At 39.2% G+C, this 23,029-nt stretch overlaps 1 protein-coding gene across 1 annotated transcript in view; it reads left to right on the forward strand.

Moving 5' to 3' along the window:
* LMTK3 (lemur tyrosine kinase 3) overlaps window positions 1–6,572 on the forward strand; it is a 56,862-nt gene extending 50,290 nt beyond the window's left edge. Inside the window, exons 10-13 of the mRNA XM_069947031.1 lie at window positions 350–471; window positions 1,278–1,427; window positions 2,124–5,146; window positions 6,495–6,572. Coding sequence (XP_069803132.1) covers window positions 350–471; window positions 1,278–1,427; window positions 2,124–5,146; window positions 6,495–6,511 — 3,312 coding nt within the window. The 3' untranslated portion in view covers window positions 6,512–6,572. The remainder of the gene's footprint in view (window positions 1–349; window positions 472–1,277; window positions 1,428–2,123; window positions 5,147–6,494) is intronic.
* The last annotated feature ends 16,457 nt before the right edge of the window (window positions 6,573–23,029 follow it).

Raw genomic sequence — 23,029 nt, forward strand, 5'->3', positions numbered from 1 at the left:
ATTTTTTTATTAAAATAAATACGCCTCCACACACCTTGTTGACCATTTTATTAAACAGGAAAATTTGCCAGTCATGGATGTACTCCACTGAATATAAATTTGTCCTCAGAATATAGATATAGATAGTTTGAAGACACTATAAAGATCCATAGAGAAAATGATTTTGAAAATTTAGCTAAATCTAGCTATAAAAAAGTATTTCTGGCCAGTTTCACACTTGTTGGGCCATTAGTTGCAGCTTACTTGAAACCAGCCTTAGTTGGCAAGCAGCTTACCCTGTTGTGTCTTACTGTACAAAGCATTACCATTATAGTTTGATAAACGTTAACATTATTTTGCTTTCATGTAGGAGGATTACTATATCACTCCGGATCGTCTCTGGATTCCATTGCGCTGGGTTGCTCCTGAACTTTTAGATGAAGTTCACGGAAACTTAGTAGTGGTAGACCAAAGCAAGGAAAGCAATGTCTGGTAAGTCTCCTTATTTTTTCTCAACACTTTCTCTCTGTCCTAGATTTCTTCTTTTGCTTCATTTGAAGACAGCTGATCTGCTCATTATACACAAGTTATATGCACAGATATAATGCATTATTTAAGACTGTACATAACATCGTGCACCCTTATTATTACGCTGAATGCTGGCTGTCCCAGAACTGTCTTCATTTACTGTATATTGTAAGGAAGAAAAATAAAAAAGTGCACAAATTATATGTAATAATTACATAGGCAGGCAGGTTTGGCCTGTGTCAGAATGGGGGGGGGGGGGGGGGGGGGTGCGCCCTAAACTGAACTCACATCCCTATCCCTACTTACTTGGGGTGTCCACTTTGATAAGTGTGGCTCCAACACTGCAATAGTCTCCTCCTATGTAAATTCAAGATAAAGGAATGACAGTCCTTATGGTCAAGTAGACAGTGCCCATACGAGGATGTCTCTTGTCACCAAAAATGAGAATGGTAAGTAACAGGTCCAAGGGTACCTTACTATCCATTATAAATACCCAACAGTGCTTAATGCAATGTCAGTTTTTGCATTTCTATTTTGTGCAATACTCTGTAATTCCACGTATTGTAAGAAGACATTGATCATTGCAGTATGTATTTATACTAAATATTATTATATTAAATTATATAAACTGATTTTTAACAATTCTTACCACAATACTATGCATTCATTTATAACTGTGTATGAGAAAACTGCTATTTAGTAAGACTGAAACTAACTACTGCATATAAATTATAATATGTGTAATGATATTTTTTTTAATTCTAATACAGGTCTCTAGGAGTAACCATTTGGGAACTCTTTGAATTTGGAAGTCAGCCATATCGCCACTTATCAGATGAAGAAGTCCTAGCTTTTGTAATTAAAGAACAGCAGATGAAACTGGCCAAACCACGACTCAAGCTACCCCATTCAGATTACTGGTAAGAGTACAATTCACTAAAAATATTTATTGTTTTTTTACTTATCGCACCATAAACATTGTTCCAGATTTACTAAGGCTGAAGCACCAATAAATTCTCCTTAAATGTGCTAAAATATGGCATACCCCAATTTAGTAATGTGCACCAAAAAGAACAAAACCTGTTCCCCACCCTTTAATAGGCTGATCAATGAAGAGAAGTAGCCTGAGCAGAAAGATGCCTAAACTGTGATGCTGTGCACCACTAATGTACCAGAGTTCTGGTGACACTAAATTGTCTAAACTTAAAACGGGTTTACAAACTGGACTACCTACAGATCCAGATATTTAGGAGCAAGCAAGCAACGACCTGTCAGGTCAGCGATCACTTGCTTCTCGTTCCCTGCTCGCTGTTGGTGCTATTATACACAGTGACAACAAGCAGGGAGGAGTGGGGGGGGGGGGCGCGAGGAGCTGAGGGAGGGGCCTATTACACGGAGCGATGGCCAGCAGACCGTCGCTATCGTTATCGGGATTTTTGTGTGTTTCCAAATATTAGCAAAATAAATATTTTTTTTATCATGTGGCAGCACTTTCAATTTAAGCAGCAAAATGGTTTTGTAGTTTTTTTTTGTGTTTTCATTTTCCTTTTTTTAACTTGTAACTATGCAGCATGATTTCTTTTACTTATAATAATGATTATTTGTCATTCCCTTAGGTATGAGGTGATGCAGTCCTGCTGGCTGTCTGTTGAACAACGACCTACAGTAGAAGAGCTTCATCTGCAGCTCACTTACTTGCTAAATGAATGCTCCAACCAGACAGAAGAAAGCTTCGAGTGGCGCTGGAATGCACTTAAACCAACAAAGTCATCAGTGGGTCCTCTGAGGCACTCTGATGAGATTTCGGCATTCCCACTGCTAGATAACTTTAGTGGTGGAGATGGTTTTCATGCAGACATGGATGACATCTTAACTGTTACAGAGAGCAGTCGTGGGCTAAATTTTGAGTACATGTGGGAGAAAGCCAGATTAGGACGCTGGAAAGCAACATCTCAGTGTCAAGACTATACTCCAAATAATGGGAATTTGACCGTGCCTGCTAATCCGTTCTATGATTCCAGCCATCAACATTCACGCCAGAGCTTGGAAACTCCGAGTGTTGTTCCAGTCATCAGTGCCCGTAGCCCTTCAGTAAGCAGTGAATATTATATACGTTTAGAGGAACATACAGACAGGGGCAGCAGTGTGGACTGTACTGTCTGTGCTCCTAGTCCCATATATGAAAGAAAGTATGACATGCAGGAGCAGAGATCACTCCACCAGCGCTTATCACTTGGAAGCCCATCTTCACCATTGGAACCGCTATTTCCTTCTGACTGGGACCCACTTGAGAGTGGCAGAACCAGTCCTGATGATCCTCCTGCTCATCTGATTTTACATGAAGTTCCTAAACTCATAGATAGATGGACACCTAGTAACAATAATCCTTTTATTACTGTAGGAAGAGAATTGCCTCGCTATGTAAATCCTTTCCGTGGCTCAATTGAAAGAGACTTATCAAGACAAGTACAGGAGACTTCCTTAATGGAGCCCTCCCTATCTGATGTGTTTTCTTCTGATTCCATTTTGAATGTTTATAGAGACATAGAAGATCATAGGAGGAGCTGGGATTCAGACACACTTGAGGAGAGAGGAGCTGGAGAGACTCTTGCTGGAGATCCTGAATCCTTGGCAGAGTTTTTAGATGATCGTGCATCACCTTGGGACTGTGAACCTTCATTAATGGAAGATCAAAGCACTGAAAGCAGCAGTAGCAGCACAGACAATAGCAGTCATCGCAACATGCCTTCATGCCCCCTGTGTAGTAGAGGGGTGATGGGTAGCCTTCAGAGATGCTCTTGTGCAATGCTACGTGGGGATGTTGTAATTGATTGGACCACACATGTTGCCATGCATCAAGACCATTATGGCTTAGATGATGATTCTTCTCTTAAAGTTGAACAAGGTTCCTTATCTGAATGCTCTATACCTGCAAGAACTTTTGGTGATGGAGACCTCTATGCTGGTCCATTTGGAGACAGTCTTTGTGCAGCAGAGCACCAAGAATTTTATGACCCTTTAATGGGAGCAGCAGTGAAAAGTTACGACATCCAAGACTACCGTAACCGTCAAGTAAAAAGTTATGAATCACTGCAGAAGAGTATTTCTAACCACCCTCCTTCCCCTTTCATTGGAATTTCAAACTCGATGGCCAACTGCAGTGTTATTGTCCCCATTGAAATCCCACCCCTATCCACCTTAGCAGAAAGCATCGAAGAGGAGACAATAGAGATAGTTCCGGATGTACTAAACAGGTTCCCTGTGAACCATAGCACATTGCAAACAGAAAAGTCACCACATAGAGCAACATTAGACTCTGTTGATTCTCTTGACATTCCGTCCAACACAAGTTCATCAGATGTATGTAGCCCGGCTTCTCATTTCTCATCCCCAGGACAAAAGTTTGGGGATAGTGGTTATGAAACAGAAAACACATTTTCCCCAGAATTCATTTTCAAGGAGGCGAAGGAAGAAGAAGAAACTGATCTGAAAGATTTAAAGTTACCTTTAACCCCCATATCAGAGTCAACTAGTGACTTGACTTTAACAGAGGATTTCTCTGAACCACAGGCTACACCTATGGAAGAAGACAGCTCCCTTAGAACACTTAATCTGGCCACACCACATAGAGATTCAGCATATTTTTCTGACTATGACAATGAGCCTGATAAACTTAATAGAGTAGCTCGACAAAAACCCGATGGTGGAAATCTCAATGGAGTCTGCAATGAAGAAATAACAGTTGTCATATCAACTGCTGAGGACACTGTAAACTCTCAAGATGAAAATGTAAAAAAGGATAATAATAAAGATAGTATAAATGTCAAAGAGATACCAGAAGAATTGCCTTTAAAAGCAGTGGATAAAGAGCAAAACCATCATAACTCAGAATGTATTCAATATGTAGTCCCTGATGGTGAAGCTGGAGTTTTGAATTGCAATGGTGGGATAAGCTTAATTTCTGAGGAGGACTTAAGTAATCCAGTTTCTCAAAGTAATACCACTGATGTAACACAAGAGAAACATGAAAAACCTCAAACAATTATAGATCAAAAAAATTCAAATGAGAACCTGCTGAAAAAACAACCAGAAAGTGGTTTTGTTGTTCAGGTTTGTAAAGAGCAGCTACTTGTCTCCTTAAGAGAAAACGTAACCAGGAATGTACTCTCTACCTTTGAGTCTGGGACTGTAAACTCATGTGTCTTAAAGGACCAAGCTGTTTTGAAGCTGTGGTCTATGGAGCCTACTTCAAATGCAGTCATTGAAGGAACTTTAAATAATAAACCTATCTTCAAAGAGTCATCGGAAAACTATCAGCCCAACGATTGCAACCCAAACACAGATGACATCAGTAAGAACATATCTTCAGATGGCGATAGTAATCCTTTAGAGCCGATAGCACATGATGATGCAGATGAGAACAATTGTGATGAGACCCACACAGAACAAGATGAAGAAGAGTGTAAAAATGAAAACTGTGGAGATGATGTTGAGCTCTCATCCGAAGAGACCCTTGCAAATAGTGGAAAGAAAGAAGAAGAGATTCCTGTTGAACAAACTGAAGAACAATCAGAAGATCAATCAAAACCCTTTCCCGACTTTGGTTCTCCAGCTCCTAGTGGAAGTGAAGCTATAAAAGGTAACTCATCATTGATCATTGAACACCTCATTCATAATAGTAGAGCCTTGAGTAATGAGCGTATCTGAAGCAATATTTTCCAAAGCAATTTGTGAAATTTCCTTTAGTATTGAATTATGATGTTTTCAGTTACTGATCCAAGGTCCAAGGTTGTGCTACAGTGAGGTGCTCTTGACAAGTTTTTCTATTCTGTGTTCTGCCCTTGTGTGCTTTTGCCCATGGATCTATAGGTCCCTATATTCTTAAAAGTATGAAGTATTGAAAACTGTTTTCACAATGTCCAGGTGTTATACAATATATTTTTCTGGTAGTTACCCATTATTAAAATATATACTTTGATAGCTTATTAAATGAGTAAAATGTGGACATTTGTGCACTCTGCTAAGCAAAAAAACTGACATTGAATGTATTTTATTGCTAAGTAATATTGCTAAAATACTATTTTATGTTATTTTTTTGTCATTACTGCAGCAAAAGTGGCAAGGCTTTCTCTGTCCCTACCACCTTTAAACCTTCAAGCATTCCAAAGTTCCAGTGGACGCAAGTCTTTTTGGGACAGTGATGAAGAGAAGAGAGATGCACATTACAATAGGGATGATGAGGATGAGGAAGATGAAGGCTTTGGTCTTCAAGAACATCAAAGACTAGGCTCAGAAGCTGAAGGAGAGTTGGCAGGAGTCCCTATTGTGGTAACAGAGATGGATGATGCACGTAATCTCCGAAGTCTGCTAAAATCACCAAAATCTGCTGATGAAGTGGATGATGAGCTTGATCGAAAACGAAAAATGGTGTCCTTTTTTGATGATGTAAAAGTTTACCTGTTTGACCAGGTGAAAAAAAATCAGCGTTTTAACATTCATGATAACGTTAACAGTCATAATACCACAGCCATGTATGATGTCCTCCTCTTCATCTTTGGTCCAACCTTCATGTAGAATTTCATTGCCCAACTCCTCTGAGCTCTGTTCTGTGTTTATTTCATTATTTTATTCACCAGAATAGGGCAAGAGAGATGGTTGGCCATTAACGTCATGCTCAATGGATAGTTTACACATGGTTCACTTCTGATACATGAAAATTAGAGCAGAATTGAAGAATACCTCTTCATTTAGTATATCTAAGTAGTAAGAGAACTTCATAGTAAAAATTATTTTTTTCCACTGGTGAGCAGAACCGCTCCTAAACAACAAATGCCGTGCTGCAGCGAATGCAGCAGAACACAAGAATGCGCTTACTTTACTGTATATGTAAGGATCGCCATTATTGCATGAAAAACACTTGGCCGCTTATATCTCCACATGCCCAATGGCCGTCAAATAATGTGCTTTGTTGTATGTGTGTATTCTAGGAGACACCCACCAATGAACTGAGTAATCAGAATACTCCAGAAAATGACCAGATTTCCCAGAATCCTTCACTGGATCCAAGCTTGGATGCATTTTCATCAACTGATGGATTCAGTAAGCAATATTATCTCTTTTTACTCAATGTTACATAAGCCATCAACATTTACATAGATACAAAGGATCATTTTGTAAGTGAATAAACCAGAAGTTTCTGATCTAGCTATAATTGGAGCTCTCAACTCTCCCAAGGGAACTCCATTATTTACATTCAACTATGTTCTTGTTGTACACATTACACCCTCAGACTAACACCCACTTAAAAGGGTACTCTGGTGAAAAAAAAAAGGTTATGCAGATTTGTAAATTCATTCTATTTAAAAACCTCAAGCCTTTCAGTACTTAGCTGCTGTATGTCCTGCAGGAAGTAGACTTTTCTTTCCAGCCTGACACAATGTTCTCTGCTGCCACCCCTGTCTCTGTCAGTAACTGTCCAGAGCAGTAGCAAATCCCCTTAGAAAACATCTCTTGCTTTTGACAGTTCCTGACATGGACAGAGGTGGCAGCAGAGAGCACCCTGTCAGACTGGAAAGAAAATTTCACTTTCTGTAGAGCAAACAGCAGCTGGAACACTGGAGATTTTTAATCAGAAATAATTTACAAATCTATATAACTTTCTACTACCAGTTGATTTGAAAAAAAAAATTTTTCACTGGAGTACACCTGTAGGCTGGATTCACACTACGTATATTTCAGTCAGTATTGTGGTCCTCATATTGCAACCAAAACCAGGAGTGGATTAAAAACACAGAAAGGATCTGTTCACACAATATTGAAATTGAGTGGATTGCCGCCATATAACAGTGAATAACTGCTGTTATTTTAAAACAACGGCTGTTATATTGAAATAATGGCAAATATTTGCCATTAAATGGCGTCCATCCACTCAATTTCAACATTGTGTGAACAGATCCTTTCTGTGTTTTTAATCCACTCCTGGTTTTGGTTGCAATACTGACTGAAATATACTGACTGAAATATACATATACTGACTGAAATATACGTAGTGTGAACGCAGCCTTAAAGTGAATGTCTCACCTACATTTTCTTTTACTCATTAGAATCACTTGTTAACTTCTAATCTCTTTTATTTTATGACTTGATTTTTTATTTATTTCACTATTTGTACATTGTTATGGGGGCTGCCATATTGCATGGGCTGTTTTTAATAGCATTTAGTGACATGCTTTACAGCAAGACTCATGGACATAGACGACAATAGACAGACTGTGTCCTCTTAAGAGGAATGTGAAATGTTACTGAGCGTGCTCTGTGACCTTTGAAAATGTCATTCCACAGGGAGCTGCTATGGTCTTGTATTGATGCTATCTACCTACTGGTGTCACATGACGCTGTAATGCTGTATAGATCACTTAACAGCAGACTTCTGTTGTCTTTACAGTCAGAAGAGGAAGTCTCAGCTTAGTTTTAGCCCCAGTGGTAAGAATGAAAAGTGCAGGACTTCCTGATTATTTTATAATATACTGTAGATAGAAAAATGAAAAATTAGAAAAATTGTCACCAAAAATTCCTTAAAAATATGTTTAACATCGAAACATTCTTTAAACAATAAGTCGTTTTCTGATGACACATTCCCTTTAAGGTGTTCACGCACCCTAAGTAATAAAAAAAAAACGTATCCGTTTCAATCCGTATTTTTTTTAAATGGAAGTCAATGGAAAAACGGATCTAAACGGATGACACACAATTGCATCCATTTTTGCATCAGTATTTTCCATAAAACATACACGTTAAACAGATTGCAAAGACGCAGTGTTAACCTATTCTTGGCTGCAGTACGCATTATAAGACGCCAGAATTCAATCAGGTGAGTACAGGTGACAGCTGTTTCGTGCTGGTATGCGCTGTTCCAGACCCTCTGGAGAAGTGCCTACCAGCGCAAAACAGCTGTCATCTGCACTCATCCGATTGCACACTGGCGTCTTCTCATACATACCGCAGCTAAGATGTAAACTGCATGTTGTGAAATAAAGAAATTTGCACTGAATAGTTGTGAGTGACACATCCTTCTTCGTTGATGGTATTACAAGTTTACCTAGCTGCTCAAAAATAAATGCAATTGACCTGTTTTCTTCCATGTGAAGTCACAAGCACTCTGCATAAGTTAAAAAGCACAGCATCTAATATGTACCAAAGTATTGCTGGCTTTTCATATTGTGTCTTTTTTATGTCTGATAGGTGGAAGTTTTGAATGGGACGATGACTTTCCTTTGATGACCCAAAATTCTACATTCCTTCCCATGGCAGCTGAAGGCGCTGCTCTCAAGTCACCAATAAGTCCTCCTCCTGTACTTCAAGGGAAGCGAGGGGAAGGAAACCTGATGGACTCACTGAGGTTCACTCGATTTACTGTCTCACCTGCTGTAGAACCACATGCTCCATTATGTGATTCAGACATTGTTCCACCGCCAGGTTGGTATATTTTTTGGCTCAAACCTACAAACTCATATTAGCTGAGTTAAAGTGGTTCTTTGGGAAGCAGAAACTGCAACATCGCTTACATTGTACAGCGGCCGCATATCGTTTTAGAAGGTATACTTCTGACACATGTGAAGGGTGGAAGTAAAGGTAGGGAGCAGAAGACATGAGCTTTTTTCTGCTCTATGAATGACCCCTTTAACCCCTTAAGGACGGGGCCAATTTTCGTTTCTGCGTTTTCGTTTTTCCTCCTTTTGCTTAAAAGGCCATAGCACTTGCATTTTTCCACCTAGAAACCCACATGACCCCTTTTTTGCGTCACTAATTGTACTTTGCAATGACAGGCTGAATTTTTGCATAAAGTATACTGCGAAACCAGGAAAGAATTCAAAGTGTGGTGAAATTGAACAAAAAAAAACACATTTCTTTTATTTGGGGGGTATTTGTTATTACGCCTGGGGTAAAACTGACTTATTATGCATGTTCCTCAAGTCGTTACGATTACAACGATATATAACATGTATAACTTATATTGTATCTGATGGCCGGTAAAAAATTCAAACCATTGTTAACAAACATATGTTCTTTAAAATCGCTCCATTCCCATGCTTATAGCGCTTTTATCCTTTGGTCTATGGGGCTGTATGAGGTGTCATTTTGTGCGCCGTGATGTGATCTTTCGATCAGCACCTTGATTGTGCATATACGTCTTTTTAATCACTTTTTATTACATTTTTTCTGAATTTGATGCAACCAAAAATGCGCAATTTTGCACTTTGGGATTTTTTTTGCGCTTACACCGTTTACCGTGCGAGATCAGGAATGTGATTAATTAATAGTTCGGGCGATTACGCACACGGCGATACCAAACATGTTTATTTATTTATTTATTTTTATTTATAACATGGGGAAAGGGGGGTGATTCAAACTTTTATTAGGGGAGGGGGCTTTTTATTAACAACAAAATTTTTTTTTTTTTTTACACATTTACTAGAAGCCCCCATGGGGGACTTCTAGTATATGCACTCTGATCTCCCATTGATCTATGCTGTATATAGTTATACAGCATAGATCGATGAGATCGGCACTTGATTGCTTTCGGCTGCTGCAGCCGAAAACAACCAAGTGCCGCACCCGGGTCTGCGCCATTTTGACGAAGACCCCGGCAGGTAATAGAAACAGAGATCGCTCCTCCGCTACTAGACACCAGGGAACGGCTGCATACGGTAATCGGATGCAGCTGTCAACTTTGACAGCTGCCTCCGATTACCTTATTAGCGGGCACGGCGATCGGACCCAGGCCGCAGTCCCAAGCTACACGGGGCACCTGGGATCGCGGTGGTTCAGAGCGGGGTCGTACGTCATATGTCCCTAAGAGGTTAAACAAATGTTTGTGGCAATAGTAAGAAAATAGGTTTCACCTTTCTATTAACAGATAAACATACATGACTACTTACTGTGTTTGTTTTTTTTTCAGGTGCTATTGAAAACTGAAGACATTTTTGTTGCTAAGAGATCTGACTACAGGAGTCAGTGAAGCCTCATACTACTTTTCTATACACTTTCTATGGCTCTTTTTCTACTTGGCCAGCTCTAGGTTTGAGCAAATAAACTATTTTCCACAACTGTACATTCTCTCTGGATTATCAAGATCCATGCATAGATGAGCACCATAGATTGCAATATATGGCGCAAAGGAAAATATGGGCTGTCCTATACAAGCTCTTCATAATCAAGCCAACACGGGAACTCTTCATCAGATATTTTGGATAATCAGTTCTTATCTTGTCTACTGTGCAAGATGGTTTCTTCATATTGAAAAAATAATGTGCCAAACTGACGCCATTTTATTTGATGTCCAGTTCCAGCTTTGGTCTTCAATTCGTACGTCATTGTCTTGTGGGCCCGAGTGAATTGGACTGCAGTGTTTACAGCCTCGGTTTACTGTCTTTTTTAATGCTTTTTTTAACCATTTATTTCAAATTCTTAGCTTTCCAAGCTGAGATCCATTTCTAAGTGTAGAGACCCTCTTTATCATACATAGGTATTCGGGCCATGAAAGCACCAGTCATATTGACTTCCCATTACAATGCAAATCAAGCCTTGTGATCCATTCATTTTCCTTTGGCTTGCTCCAATATGTTGCTATGTATGTGCGTCCCACTTTGGCAAAGACGACGTATAGGTGTTCCGATGTTGCAAAGTCATAAAGCTGGGAAATGAAACTTTTTTAAAAAATATTTTGTTTGGATATTCGCCTTATTCTCAGAGTGCCAAAAAAATGTTTCCAGTCCTTTACACTGCATTATGCCTGGCCACGAAGCTCATAATCAGAGGCTTACAGTAATACCTTCTAATAAGTTTTGCATTTGAGCTATACCTTGCAGTTCTTTTCACATAGAAGCGGAGAATTGACGCCTTCAGATGCTTTCTGCCACCTGGGGGCAGGGCTGGCAAAGTACATGCGATAGAAATATAACATAGGTGTTTGAGAAGTTAACAACTGTCAGCAAAGTGACGGCAAATGACGCATTTTTCACGAACAGATGCAGTGGGGGGAAGACGTTTTTTAAGCTGTGTATGTACGGGAATATTTATAGACAGACATTTTTATAGTGCAGGTGAGATGGGAAAGGAAAAATAAAAAAAAATAGCTGGTTTTAAAGCTGAGTTTAGAGCATATATACTACTATCTATACTATTGAATGCTAACAACTGTGAAGTTAAGAAATTGATGTGTATTTTATGATATTCTTAAAGTAGGTAGAGTTTAATGTTCCTGGAGAAGAGCAATGACATATCAATCTAGATCAAGGGGTGTTTGCTAATGAAGTTTAATATTACATTTGCACACGTTGGGGTAAATTTTTTTGAAAAGTTGTCGTAAGAAATTTTAGGGTTACCCATAAAAATTTATGTTTTTAAATTATACTATATGACAGAGACCCCAAAAGCTATTGAGGGGGAGCTAAGAAAGGGATGAGTCATATTAGCCCCTGTTCCTTCCACATTGGTGGGATGACTTTGCACATGACACTTCCTCTCAACACACACTTACACACAGTATCATCATAAAGGATGGCTGTGTATGTGGGTTGGGGTAGATTTAGAGTAGTGCTGGGATCTTCTGTGTAGGTATAGGGGTGTAATTTGTGACCCAGCACAAGGAGGAGAACCTCAGTGAACAAGGTCGCCCCTTGCCTATGACTGTTCCACAAGAATGGCAGTAAAGTTCAAGTAGTTGTTTTGTGTACGGTCACTCTTTTCCCTTGCTCCTTTTTAAATCTTTTGTTGCACATAGTCCATACTGTTTAATTTCCTGCAAAGTAACTGCAGACTGTAAACCTGCTGCTGGTGATGATCTGGTTTACTCCTAGTGCCAAATTTACCCAATATGGAGCCTTATTGGCTAAAGCAATGAAATAAGTGACTTTTGGTATAAAGAAAACTATTATAAATGCAAATGGTACAATGAAATAACTCACTGCAACACTGATTTTATTTTTTATTATTTTTATCGTTTGCACTGGTGGGGGTGAGACTTTACCTACAAGATGCATACCAGACCCAATTTTGGAATTTTACTGTGAAACAAAGTGGAAGTCACATGGAGATGGATAATAGTAATGACTGTGCTATTGGCCACTGGGACACAAATGGCTGTTTTCAATGACTGGTGAGAGTGTTTTTTTATATAGACCACTATGGCCAAGGTGACTTGACAACAACACAGAAGACATAAACTGGCTGTTCCTTGCTAGATGACTCTTACTGTAACAGCAAAAAAAAAAGAAGATCAGCTTCTCTACTGCAGAGATATTAGGAACAATTTTGCTTCATTTTAAGGAGATTTTCCAATATTGGGGAATTTTCTCAATCTACCTTCTTCATGCTGGATTTACACTTTGATGAAAGCTAAGGACAATACTGAAGTCTTGGTCTGTGTTTCTAAGATTCCACTCAATGCACTCCTTAACCATAGATCATGCCTTCTCCAGCTTACACCATGGTCAGCACCAAGTTCCCCTTTGGTCCTTTGGGCAGCACAGCATATACCCATCGTCTTATCATGTCGACGACCACAATATTTGTATGACTTTTGCGATGCATCATAAGAATCCAGGATTCATGAATGTGTGTTTGTATGTTATTTTCAGGGTTTTTTTTTATGGTCATTCATTTTTTAAATTTGTTTATCAATAACTGTGAGCTAAAGAAAGGTAATTGTTAGTAGGCAGTATGTTTTCTCTCCTTATTAAAGGGGTTGTCCGGCGATAAAAAATTATTCACAGAATAACACACATTACAAAGTTATACAACTTTGTAATGTATGTTATGTCTGTGAATGGCCCCCTTCCCCGTGTCCCACCACCCCCCACCCGTGTACCCGGAAGTGTGGTGCGCTATACATACCTGTCACGTGCCGACCACGGTCTCCGATCCTCAGCAGTGACGTCTTCTTCGGGCGGCCAGCGGATCTTCCCGAGTGCTGGCCGCCCTCTGCAGCGTCACCCGAAGCTCAGCCGCGATTGGCTGAGCATAACTGTGCTCAGCCAATCGCAGCTGAGCGGCTGATGACGTGGCCGCGCCAATCGCGGCTGAGCTTCGGATGACGCTGCAGAGGGCGTCCAGCACTCGGGAAGATCAGCTGGTCGCCCGAAGAAGACGTCACTGCTGAGGATCGGAGACCGTGGTCGGCACGTGACAGGTATGTATAGCGCACCACACTTCCGGGTACACGGGTGGGGGGTGGTGGGACACGGGGAAGGAGGCCATTCACAGACATAACATACATTACAAAGTTGTATAACTTTGTAATGTGTTTTATTCTGTGAATAATTTTTTATCGCCGGACAACCCCTTTAAAGGGAATCTGGCAGCTCAATATCATGCTCAGAGCTGAAGACATAGGCAGGTAATAGACTAGCTAATATGATATCTATCAGATGGCAATTTGCATAATTTTTTTCCAAGGCTCAAGTGTCTCAGAGGCTGAGCTGCAGCATGCAAGCCAACTCTCTACACTCCCTGCCCTGCATGATTGATGTACAAGACTCAGTGCTGGAAGCCAAGCCCTGTACATCAATCAGACAGGACATGGAGTGGTGAGGAGTAGGTATGCATGCTGCAGCTCAACGACTGTCCTCGACGACTTTCGGCCTGAAAGGAGAACTAGAATTTATACCTTTGCACACAGCTATCAGCTAATATGTATCATTTATCTCCCTATTAGCTATCTGCCCATGTCTTCAGCTCTGAGCATCATATAGAGATGACAGATTCCCTTTAAAGAAGCAGTACTAGATAGGGCAAGTGCAAACAATGCACACGATCAACACTCCTTATTTCTAGATATCAGACTTTAATTTGTTAAAGTTCTATATTTTGCTCCTTTAAAAGGGTATTCCCATCTCCTAAACTTAGCCTCTTTGCCCACTCTGGTCTGTTTTTGGCCACTGGTATGATAACTCGTACATATGCGTTACAACATAGCTTGCAGGGCTATGCCCTTTGCACAACTCACATTAAAGTTAATGGGAGTTCCACAAATTGTACAACTTCCCCACTGTGGCTGCTTTCAGCTTCCCGACTGCAAATGGGCCAGAGGGGCCAGAAAATTTGCAACATGTTTGTAAAAAAAAAATCTTTTTGTGATATTTCTAGCACTTTTGGTCATAGGTAGCATACAGTATATCCCTATGTTTGCCTAATGTAGGGCTCAGTGTCAGATTACCACTCTGGTTAAACACTCTGTAATTGCCTTTTGCTGCATAGGGGGTCTGTACTATCAGATGAATCATACATTTTCTCACCTGTACATCATCCCCCATGATATAGGTTTCCAGACATCAGACATTTTGCAGGTGTGTCTTAGGTTCTGTTCACATTGTGTTTTGTTTTTACAGTATCTAAGACAGCTCTGATAGATAAACTAAGATATGTTTCTGATAAGCTAAAATCTGTTTGATCCTGTGATTTAGTTTTTTTTTATCCTTTTTACTTAAAATGACTTAATTTTTATTGCCAAATGTTTTAGAAAAGAACATGGATGTGAACAGAGCCCCTAGCCTGATGCTGAGAATGAGACTAGATCTACAACATTTATACATATCATTCGTCTAGTAAATGTGGTCTTGAGGAAAAGCTTTCAAATCTTCTTCTAAAATGAGTTCTTCTGATGAATTGAACAGTTTCATATATCTCTATGCAGAACTCTTGGTGAATCAGCTTGAAACATTGGACCATTATCACTCGTACTGTATGTGTTTACTGTCCTTTATGGATTGTGTTAGATTTTTTTGCCTCTATATAAGGTTCAGTTCCCCATTGGTCCTATTTTCATGTGTTTTTGGTTGACACTTGCCTGCTACCTGTTGTGTGATATTCTTAGGGTGAGCTACTAATGACATGGGTGTGGGCATTTCATTAAAGGGGTTGGCCCCTTTATAGTAAAATAGTTTAGTGTACAGTATTAGTAACTGTAGTCACTGTATATACTGACAGCAGCTCCCTGTGTTCCTCATAGGGCTAAAATCAGGCTTCCCTCCACCAGGCTGTGCTGTCCTGCACTGTGGTGAGTCTGTCCATAAAATGGCCGACATGGAGGAGCATGTGATTATACCCTGGCCTCTGTGTTCTCCATAGGCATATACAGGCTCAGTGGTGGACACTGGGGACGGGGCATGGTTACATGCTCCTCCATGTCAGAATCACCACAGAGCAGGGCAGCACATCCTGGAGGAGGGGAATCTGATGTTAGCTCTATAAGGTACACAGGGAGCTTCTGTCAGTAAGTAATGTGAATACACTTCCTTATACTACACACAAAACAATTTCACCATAAAGTGGCCAACCCCTTTAAGACTGAACCGTACATGAAGTTATTGAAACAGTTTTCGTGGGTTTTGAGACAAATCCACTAGACAAAAAAAATTAACCAAAACTGCTTAAAAAACTTATCATATCAAACATATGTTATGTAGGAGAATGAGCTGAGCAAATATATAGTATGTTTTGTTAGAAATGTTCCTGGATCACTTGTTTTTTTTTATTCATGCACATATCTCCTCATTCTGGGCTAAGTAGTCAAGTGGGTGGTCCTAATCTGAGATTGACAGTTATATGTATATATGTTACTCTATGAGTAGGGCCGCCCACTTGACTAATTAACCCATCATAAGCAGAAATTTACATGATTATGTGACAAATTATCCTTGGACTTTTCAAACATACCTAGATATCAACCTGCTCAGCTTCTCCTTCTCTGTGACATGATGCCTGCAGATTTGACTGCATTTTAACATGACATATTTAGTTTAGGAAACTCACTATTAATTCCAGTTTATTGGTATTAGAATTAAACAATTTTTAGAATTACCTCCTAAACCCATGGATGGCATTAGGGTTGCAAGAAGCCTTATTACTATACACACACTATTAATCGGACACTTTACCTTCTCAAAGATAAATTATCTTGACATATAATATATCCTACATGCGTGGTATAAGATATATATATATATATATATATATATATATATATATATATATATATGTTATTATGTGAACAATCATCTAGTACTGCTTCTTTAAAATATATTATAGTGGTAAAAGTCAAACTGAACCAGATATCTGTTCAATGTTTAAAATGTTGCACAATGAAAGTCTACAAAGATGTTGATCTGTAGGTGTGAATGATGATAGGATCTCCTCGTAAAACTTTTTCCCATTGATAAAAGAAAATCAGAGTGAAACAAAAGTCCTTATGCTGTCCCCCTCTATCAAACTGCAAAACACTGATACATTTTCTAATCTAAGAAACGTATTAGCTTTTTTGTGGTCTGTTACCCGACTTCCTTGTCAGATGCTCACTGAGAAATCTAAGGAAGCTGAGTGAGAACTGGTGAAGCTTTTATGTTAGTCATCTTGGATTTGCTGAGCACTCCCAGTTCTAGCTAATAAAGGTCAATGTTTGTAGTGATATCTGCCCCTGTATAGTAATACAGAGGCATATATTGCCCATAGGTTCCCATGTTTTGCAGGGTGTCTCTCTGTTGAATAGCACACAGACTGATAGAACTGATAATACCAACATATACTAGCCCAGTAGAGCTCAAAAGTATACTCCCTTGGCATTCATCAGGTGAACTGGATACATTTGACATATGGCTGTGAACTGTCATGTTGCATTTGGCAAATAGACATTGCAAAAACATTATAAAAAATAGCCTAAAGCTGGCCATACATGTAAGATAATGATTGACAATAATTGCTGATATTGCCATATCAGCCAACCATTATCTGTAAATTACATGCATATGATGGTTCACAATAGCTGGTAGCAGATTATATATATATACATATATATATATATATATATATATATATATATATATATATATATCTCAAGAGTTGGAACCATCATGCTGGACTGCTGAAAAACCACTGTCTGGCATGACTGGCCAAATTCGGATAATTATTTGCGCAAGGTCACCTAGAGTTATCTGCTAGTTTAATCCGGCATGTTTTATACAAATATTTGCAAAAAACAAATGATCCTATAGGACTTTGATTGCCATATAGTGGCCAATAAGTCTTTTGTGTATAACAAGCCTAACAGCTAAACTAAACAAACTTAACAGATGAGACTCATGGATTTAGCCTCTGTTCACACTGACATTTAGCTTTCTTTTTTGATTAATCTGTTTAGAAAAGAAGGAGAACATAATTGATAATAAAATCCTTACTCTTTATCCTTTTTTTAACACTAATGGTTGAAAACTAGAACATTTGGTCTCTCAATTCTGACTGCTTGGAATAGTGTAGCAGGCTGTGCTATTCTGCTCAACTAGAACAGCATTTGCTGATGGAATGGAGGTGTCTATGTAAAAAAACAGTGGGATTTGCCTCTGCTAACGTTTCTATTGTATTTTTCTGAAAAAGTTAAAATTGTTAGTGTGAATAGAGCTGGTGCATGGATGATTTTTTTAATATTTCTAGTAGAAATGTGTTGTCATCAGTTCAGTCAAATATGCAAACCTTGAACATTTCTTCTGAAATCAAGAAGTGCTTGGATTGAGGAATCCAGTACTGACGTTAGGTGTGTCTATTGCTAAATCTATGCTACACATGTGTATGGTCATGTCCTACATTGTCTTCAGAAATTCAATTCTGGGACATTTACAACTGATGTACCAAGAAGTGCTATAGCCCCCCTGGACTAGTCACATGTTGACACACCTCTATTGGTTGGTCTGGGTTACAGCACTTTTTCCTATGCAACAGTATTCATAAATGCCCACCCATGTGTCTTTGCCGGATTTGCAGCACTGTGGAGTCTACTGTATATTTTCAGATGACTTCAAGTCACCTTTACTTCCATGATCAGGTTATTGACATGTGAATTTAAAGTGACTTTCGACAGACTGACCATCTTTTGTGAAGGCTTAGAGCAATCATTTGGGAGTTATGGTAAGTGATGCCAATACTGAATTTTTGTTATTGGGCTATCACAGTTTTCCACTTATTATGACGAGGTTTTAGGCAGACAACAGAAATATAGAATGACTTTTTTCACAGTTTTTTTTTTTTTCTCATTAGATTCTATAAGATCTGGAATAGGAGAGCTTTAGTAAATACGGAAATACTGCCCCTTCCATCATGTATAAAATGGGTAAAAAGAGTATAAAAATATATATATATGTAAGAAACCATAAAGACTGCAGTATTATCTCTCAGAAACTCACATTATTTTTACATGGTTAAAATGTGATGTATTTTGACAATTTTGTCTGTAAATAGATACATTTGCTGTTCTTAAGTGCAAATTGAAAACAAAATTTTTTCATTCAAAATGGTGTTTGTTCGCCAAAATAATGTTTGCCAAAAAGGGAAAAAAAATAACATTAAAATAAGATCTTATACTGACTGTTGTGTTCTGTTTTTTTTCCATTTGCTTCATATGTAGATTAATGTTGGACATTGTAATGTGAGTGTTTTACACTTGCTGAGAGTTGTCATTTGCTGTTCTGTTCCTATATGGTTTAAGTGTAGGGCTCATCAACCATGATATGCAATTTATAGTATTAGTTTTCTCTCATGTAGTATAGGGGCCATTGCCATTGCCATGTTAATAAGGAAGTCACAGAACAGAAAAAAAAATTGCATACCAGAACACGATCAAAAATAAGACTAGTCTTAGGGCCCTATTACATGGAGTGATAATCTGCCTGAATCCGCTCTGTGTAATCCATACAATGATCAGCCAAAGATCTGATCATTGGCTGATCGTTGTTGTTCGAATTTCATTAGAGAGGTTATCCAGGGTAAAAAAAAAACATGCCTGCTTTTTTTTCATACATAGCACTACACCTGTTTTCAAGTTGTGTGTGCTCTTAAAACTCTACATACTGAGGGTAAGAGAGGTGCCAATTTTAGAAGAAATCAGCTATGTTTTTCTAATCCAGGACAAACCATTTAATATCATCACTTCTTGGTTGAATGATTAGATTATTTGCTTACCATTATCCAGGCAACTCAGGTTAATCAAATTATTATTTCCACCTCTGCTTCAATTACTTCAAATTTGAAAAATGAATGAATAATGGAAACTTCGAAATGATAATTTAGATTATTTGGGAGCCAGCAAAAATCTTATACGTCAAACATATTAAGAGGAGTCTAAACGTTATGTCACATTGGCAAACCTGCATTAAGGTCTATAAAAAAAAAGCAAAAATAATTATAAGAAATAGAAGTTTTGGAGACAGATCTGGTAAAATGTTTGTAAATTTGGTAAGAGGGGGTAATAACATGCACATTATGGTCATCAGGGATAAAATATTATGACAGCCCTAAATCAGAAAAAAAGTTTGCCCAGTCCAATGACACAGGAATGATTACTGGATGCAAATCATCTGGCACAGAGAGCTGTAATGCAGATATTTTTTCTGACTTTAGACATATTGCAAGGTCTAATTCTGGCTGGCTTCCAGGCTGCAATTCTACCCTCAGAAAATCTGTCTCATATTATTGTCATCTTTCCAAGAAAAACAAGTATCCCAGGCCTTTGTGTCTGTGGGTTTGGTTGAATATGTTGTGAAATTGGTACCCCTTGCCCACCTTATTGGGAGTAGTGTATGAGAGACATACAATCAGAACTTGGTGGAAAGGTGTCTGAGAGTTGGCAGGAGGGATCTGATAGGTCAGGGATGAGGAATCTGCTGCCCTCCAGCTGTAACAAGACTATACTTTCTATAATGTCTAGACAGCAAAAGCCAAAATTTTCCCATTTCCCCAAACAGGAAGTCATCTGACCAAGGACAGACTAACCTCCTATCTACAGATTGCATCATGTGATTTATTAGTTGTCAGATTGGTAATCACTAGAGATGAGCAAATACTAAAATGATTGAATGCCCATTACTCAAGTTGAGTATATTTCGATGCTCGAGTGTTCAATTCGAGTTACGAGCCCCATCAAAGTCAATGAGAGACTCAAGAATTTTTTCAGAGGCCTCCTATTTGGCAGAGGGAAGGGTTTCTGGTGCAACTGGCAACCTTAGAAAGTGATGGAAACACCACAGAAGTGGAATTGTCACAGCAGAGGATGCATGGATGCAAACAACTCTCCCATGTTCCTAAAGTACACCACTTTTACATATTGACAATATTGCGCACCCACCCCAAGACTTGGGGTACTTTCAAATCTTCTTTTATTCTTCGTATTCAATCATAAAAACTGTTGCTACTGCGGGCAGCATTGACCCCAAACACCTTCATTAGGGATATGTGTTACAGTTGTTTCGTGCTCTGCTGCACTTCATCAGACACCTACCCCTCGGTCATATCTCAGGTAAAAAATACCTGAGTGATGACGTGTTTGACAGGGTGTTTACATCTAAAATATAAAGTTAAAATCACATCATGACATAGAAACGAACCTATCTATATGTGCTAAACATACTGAGGTCAATCCTGTCATTCAGTCCACTGGCTCCTGTGCATTTATAGCTAGGATTCACCTAGGTTCTTTTTGGAGGAGCATCTTCTTCGTATCCTGGTTTTCCCTAGTGTGAACGTGCTCTAACGGCATGAATTGCATCTGTGATGTGTCATTGTTGTGATAATCTCTAAAAAGTTGTATTAATTGTAGGCCACCCTTCCCCGTCTGCATCGATCTGACATGTTAGCTGAAGCATGTGTCCATAACTATAAAGGCTATGTTCACACTGCGTAAAGGTACGGCCGTAGCCCTCGCCGCAAAACTACGGCCGTAGTTTTGAGGTTTATACCATGGCTGCAATATATACGAACTACGGTCGTACAATGCACACTACGTATGAGACAACGGACGTTGTTTATACGGCCCCGTGAAAAATGAACATGTCAATTATTTCCGGCCGGTAATGCTCCAACAACGGCCGTGGATTTCAATGCGCCCGCGCACGGAATACTTATTTCAGCAGAATTAAACTTAGAATTAAAAATTTTCTGTGTGCTTTATTGGGCTGGGCGCAGAATTCCAAATGAATGACCTGTTTCAGTGCGCTTAGAAACAGGCTAGGAAGCCCGTATGGCTATAATTGTACGGCCGTAGTTTCAGGCGCACACGTCCGACCGGGTGAAAACAACGGCCATTAATTTACGTAGTGTGAACATAGCCAAAAGCTGAAAAATGGTTTGCAACCTGCGACTCCTATAGGAAACCATAAATGTGGAACATGGTTATGGTGAAACCATTTACATCTATGTAAAAGTGTCACTATAGGGGCATCACATGAAAAATTAAGGATTTAAAAGGTTGTCGCACATGCGGGTTGTGTTATACAGGCAAAACTAGAAGTCTCAACATGGGCCTCAGCGAACATGTCAGATCAATCCGTAACGGGGAAAAGTGCCCCCTAATTGATTTAACACACTGCTCTGTATCCAGTAGTGGCATACTGATTGACCCTGCTAACAGGGAGCAGTGGCCAGGGATCCACCATAAGCCATGATGTTGTGCCTCAACTGCAGGCTCGGGCCCATGACTTATGCCCGCACTGTCATCAGTAAGCTTTCTTTTTCTTCAATACACTAGACTCAGTACTGAGTCACCAACACTATGAGACTGGTGACACATGAAATTACTGTTTGACAGATTTTTTTTTTTTAGTCCTAAAGACTACTTTAGTACAAATAGTATACAACAGTGTATACTCAGTGACCACCACTAGACTGTTGCACTTCTACACTGGTTACACTGGAAAATCCTGCATGCAAGATGTTTTTTTTTACTATAGTTATGAAATGTGGATGCAACTTACAATTACTACCATCTATACACCACTATACTATTCCTTACAGCAATGATATGCTGTATGGAATTAGCTAGTTCAGTAACACTAATTACTAATACTAGTCTTTGAAAGGACTGTTGGCTAAGTTTTGAAGCTAATCACTTACATAATTATACTATCTAAACCGTATACACTTCCTCTGTCTCTGCTCCAGCAACTCTCCCTGTCAGTTCATAGAACGCAAGTGAATCGAGCGTCAAGTGACTTGGGTCTATATAGACCCAAATCACCTGATAAAGTCAGCCAATCACTGCTATTACAGCAGCCAACATAGCTGGTGCATAGTAGGACCTCCCAGACCCTTTCCAGCATGTTTATTGGCTGATTAAAACCACCAAACATGTGGGGAAGAGACTATCAATGTTATTCAAATACCATGTGGTATTCGTTTGAGAATTAAGTACTTTACGTAAGTCCGGCGAAAAGGACTTCTCCTTTAAATTTCAAAGCTTAATTTGTTTCTTTTTTCCAACTGATAAGCCTCTGCCAGAGGTGTCTGCTTATGATTCTCCTCTATTTACTGAAAACACATAAGGAAATTGGAAGGAAATTGGAGAGTTATTGGCTGCCAGGTGTTGCAAGTGTATGAGCACCTTTATTTTACTTACTTATATGTACTGGTAGTGCTGTTGTGTCAGTAAATGCGGAAAAGAAACGAGTCCAGCTCCCGGCAAGGTGGAATCAAGTGCGTTGTTTATTGT

Source organism: Dendropsophus ebraccatus, chromosome 12 (assembly GCF_027789765.1).
Source record: "Dendropsophus ebraccatus isolate aDenEbr1 chromosome 12, aDenEbr1.pat, whole genome shotgun sequence".
NCBI lineage: Eukaryota > Metazoa > Chordata > Amphibia > Anura > Hylidae > Dendropsophus > Dendropsophus ebraccatus.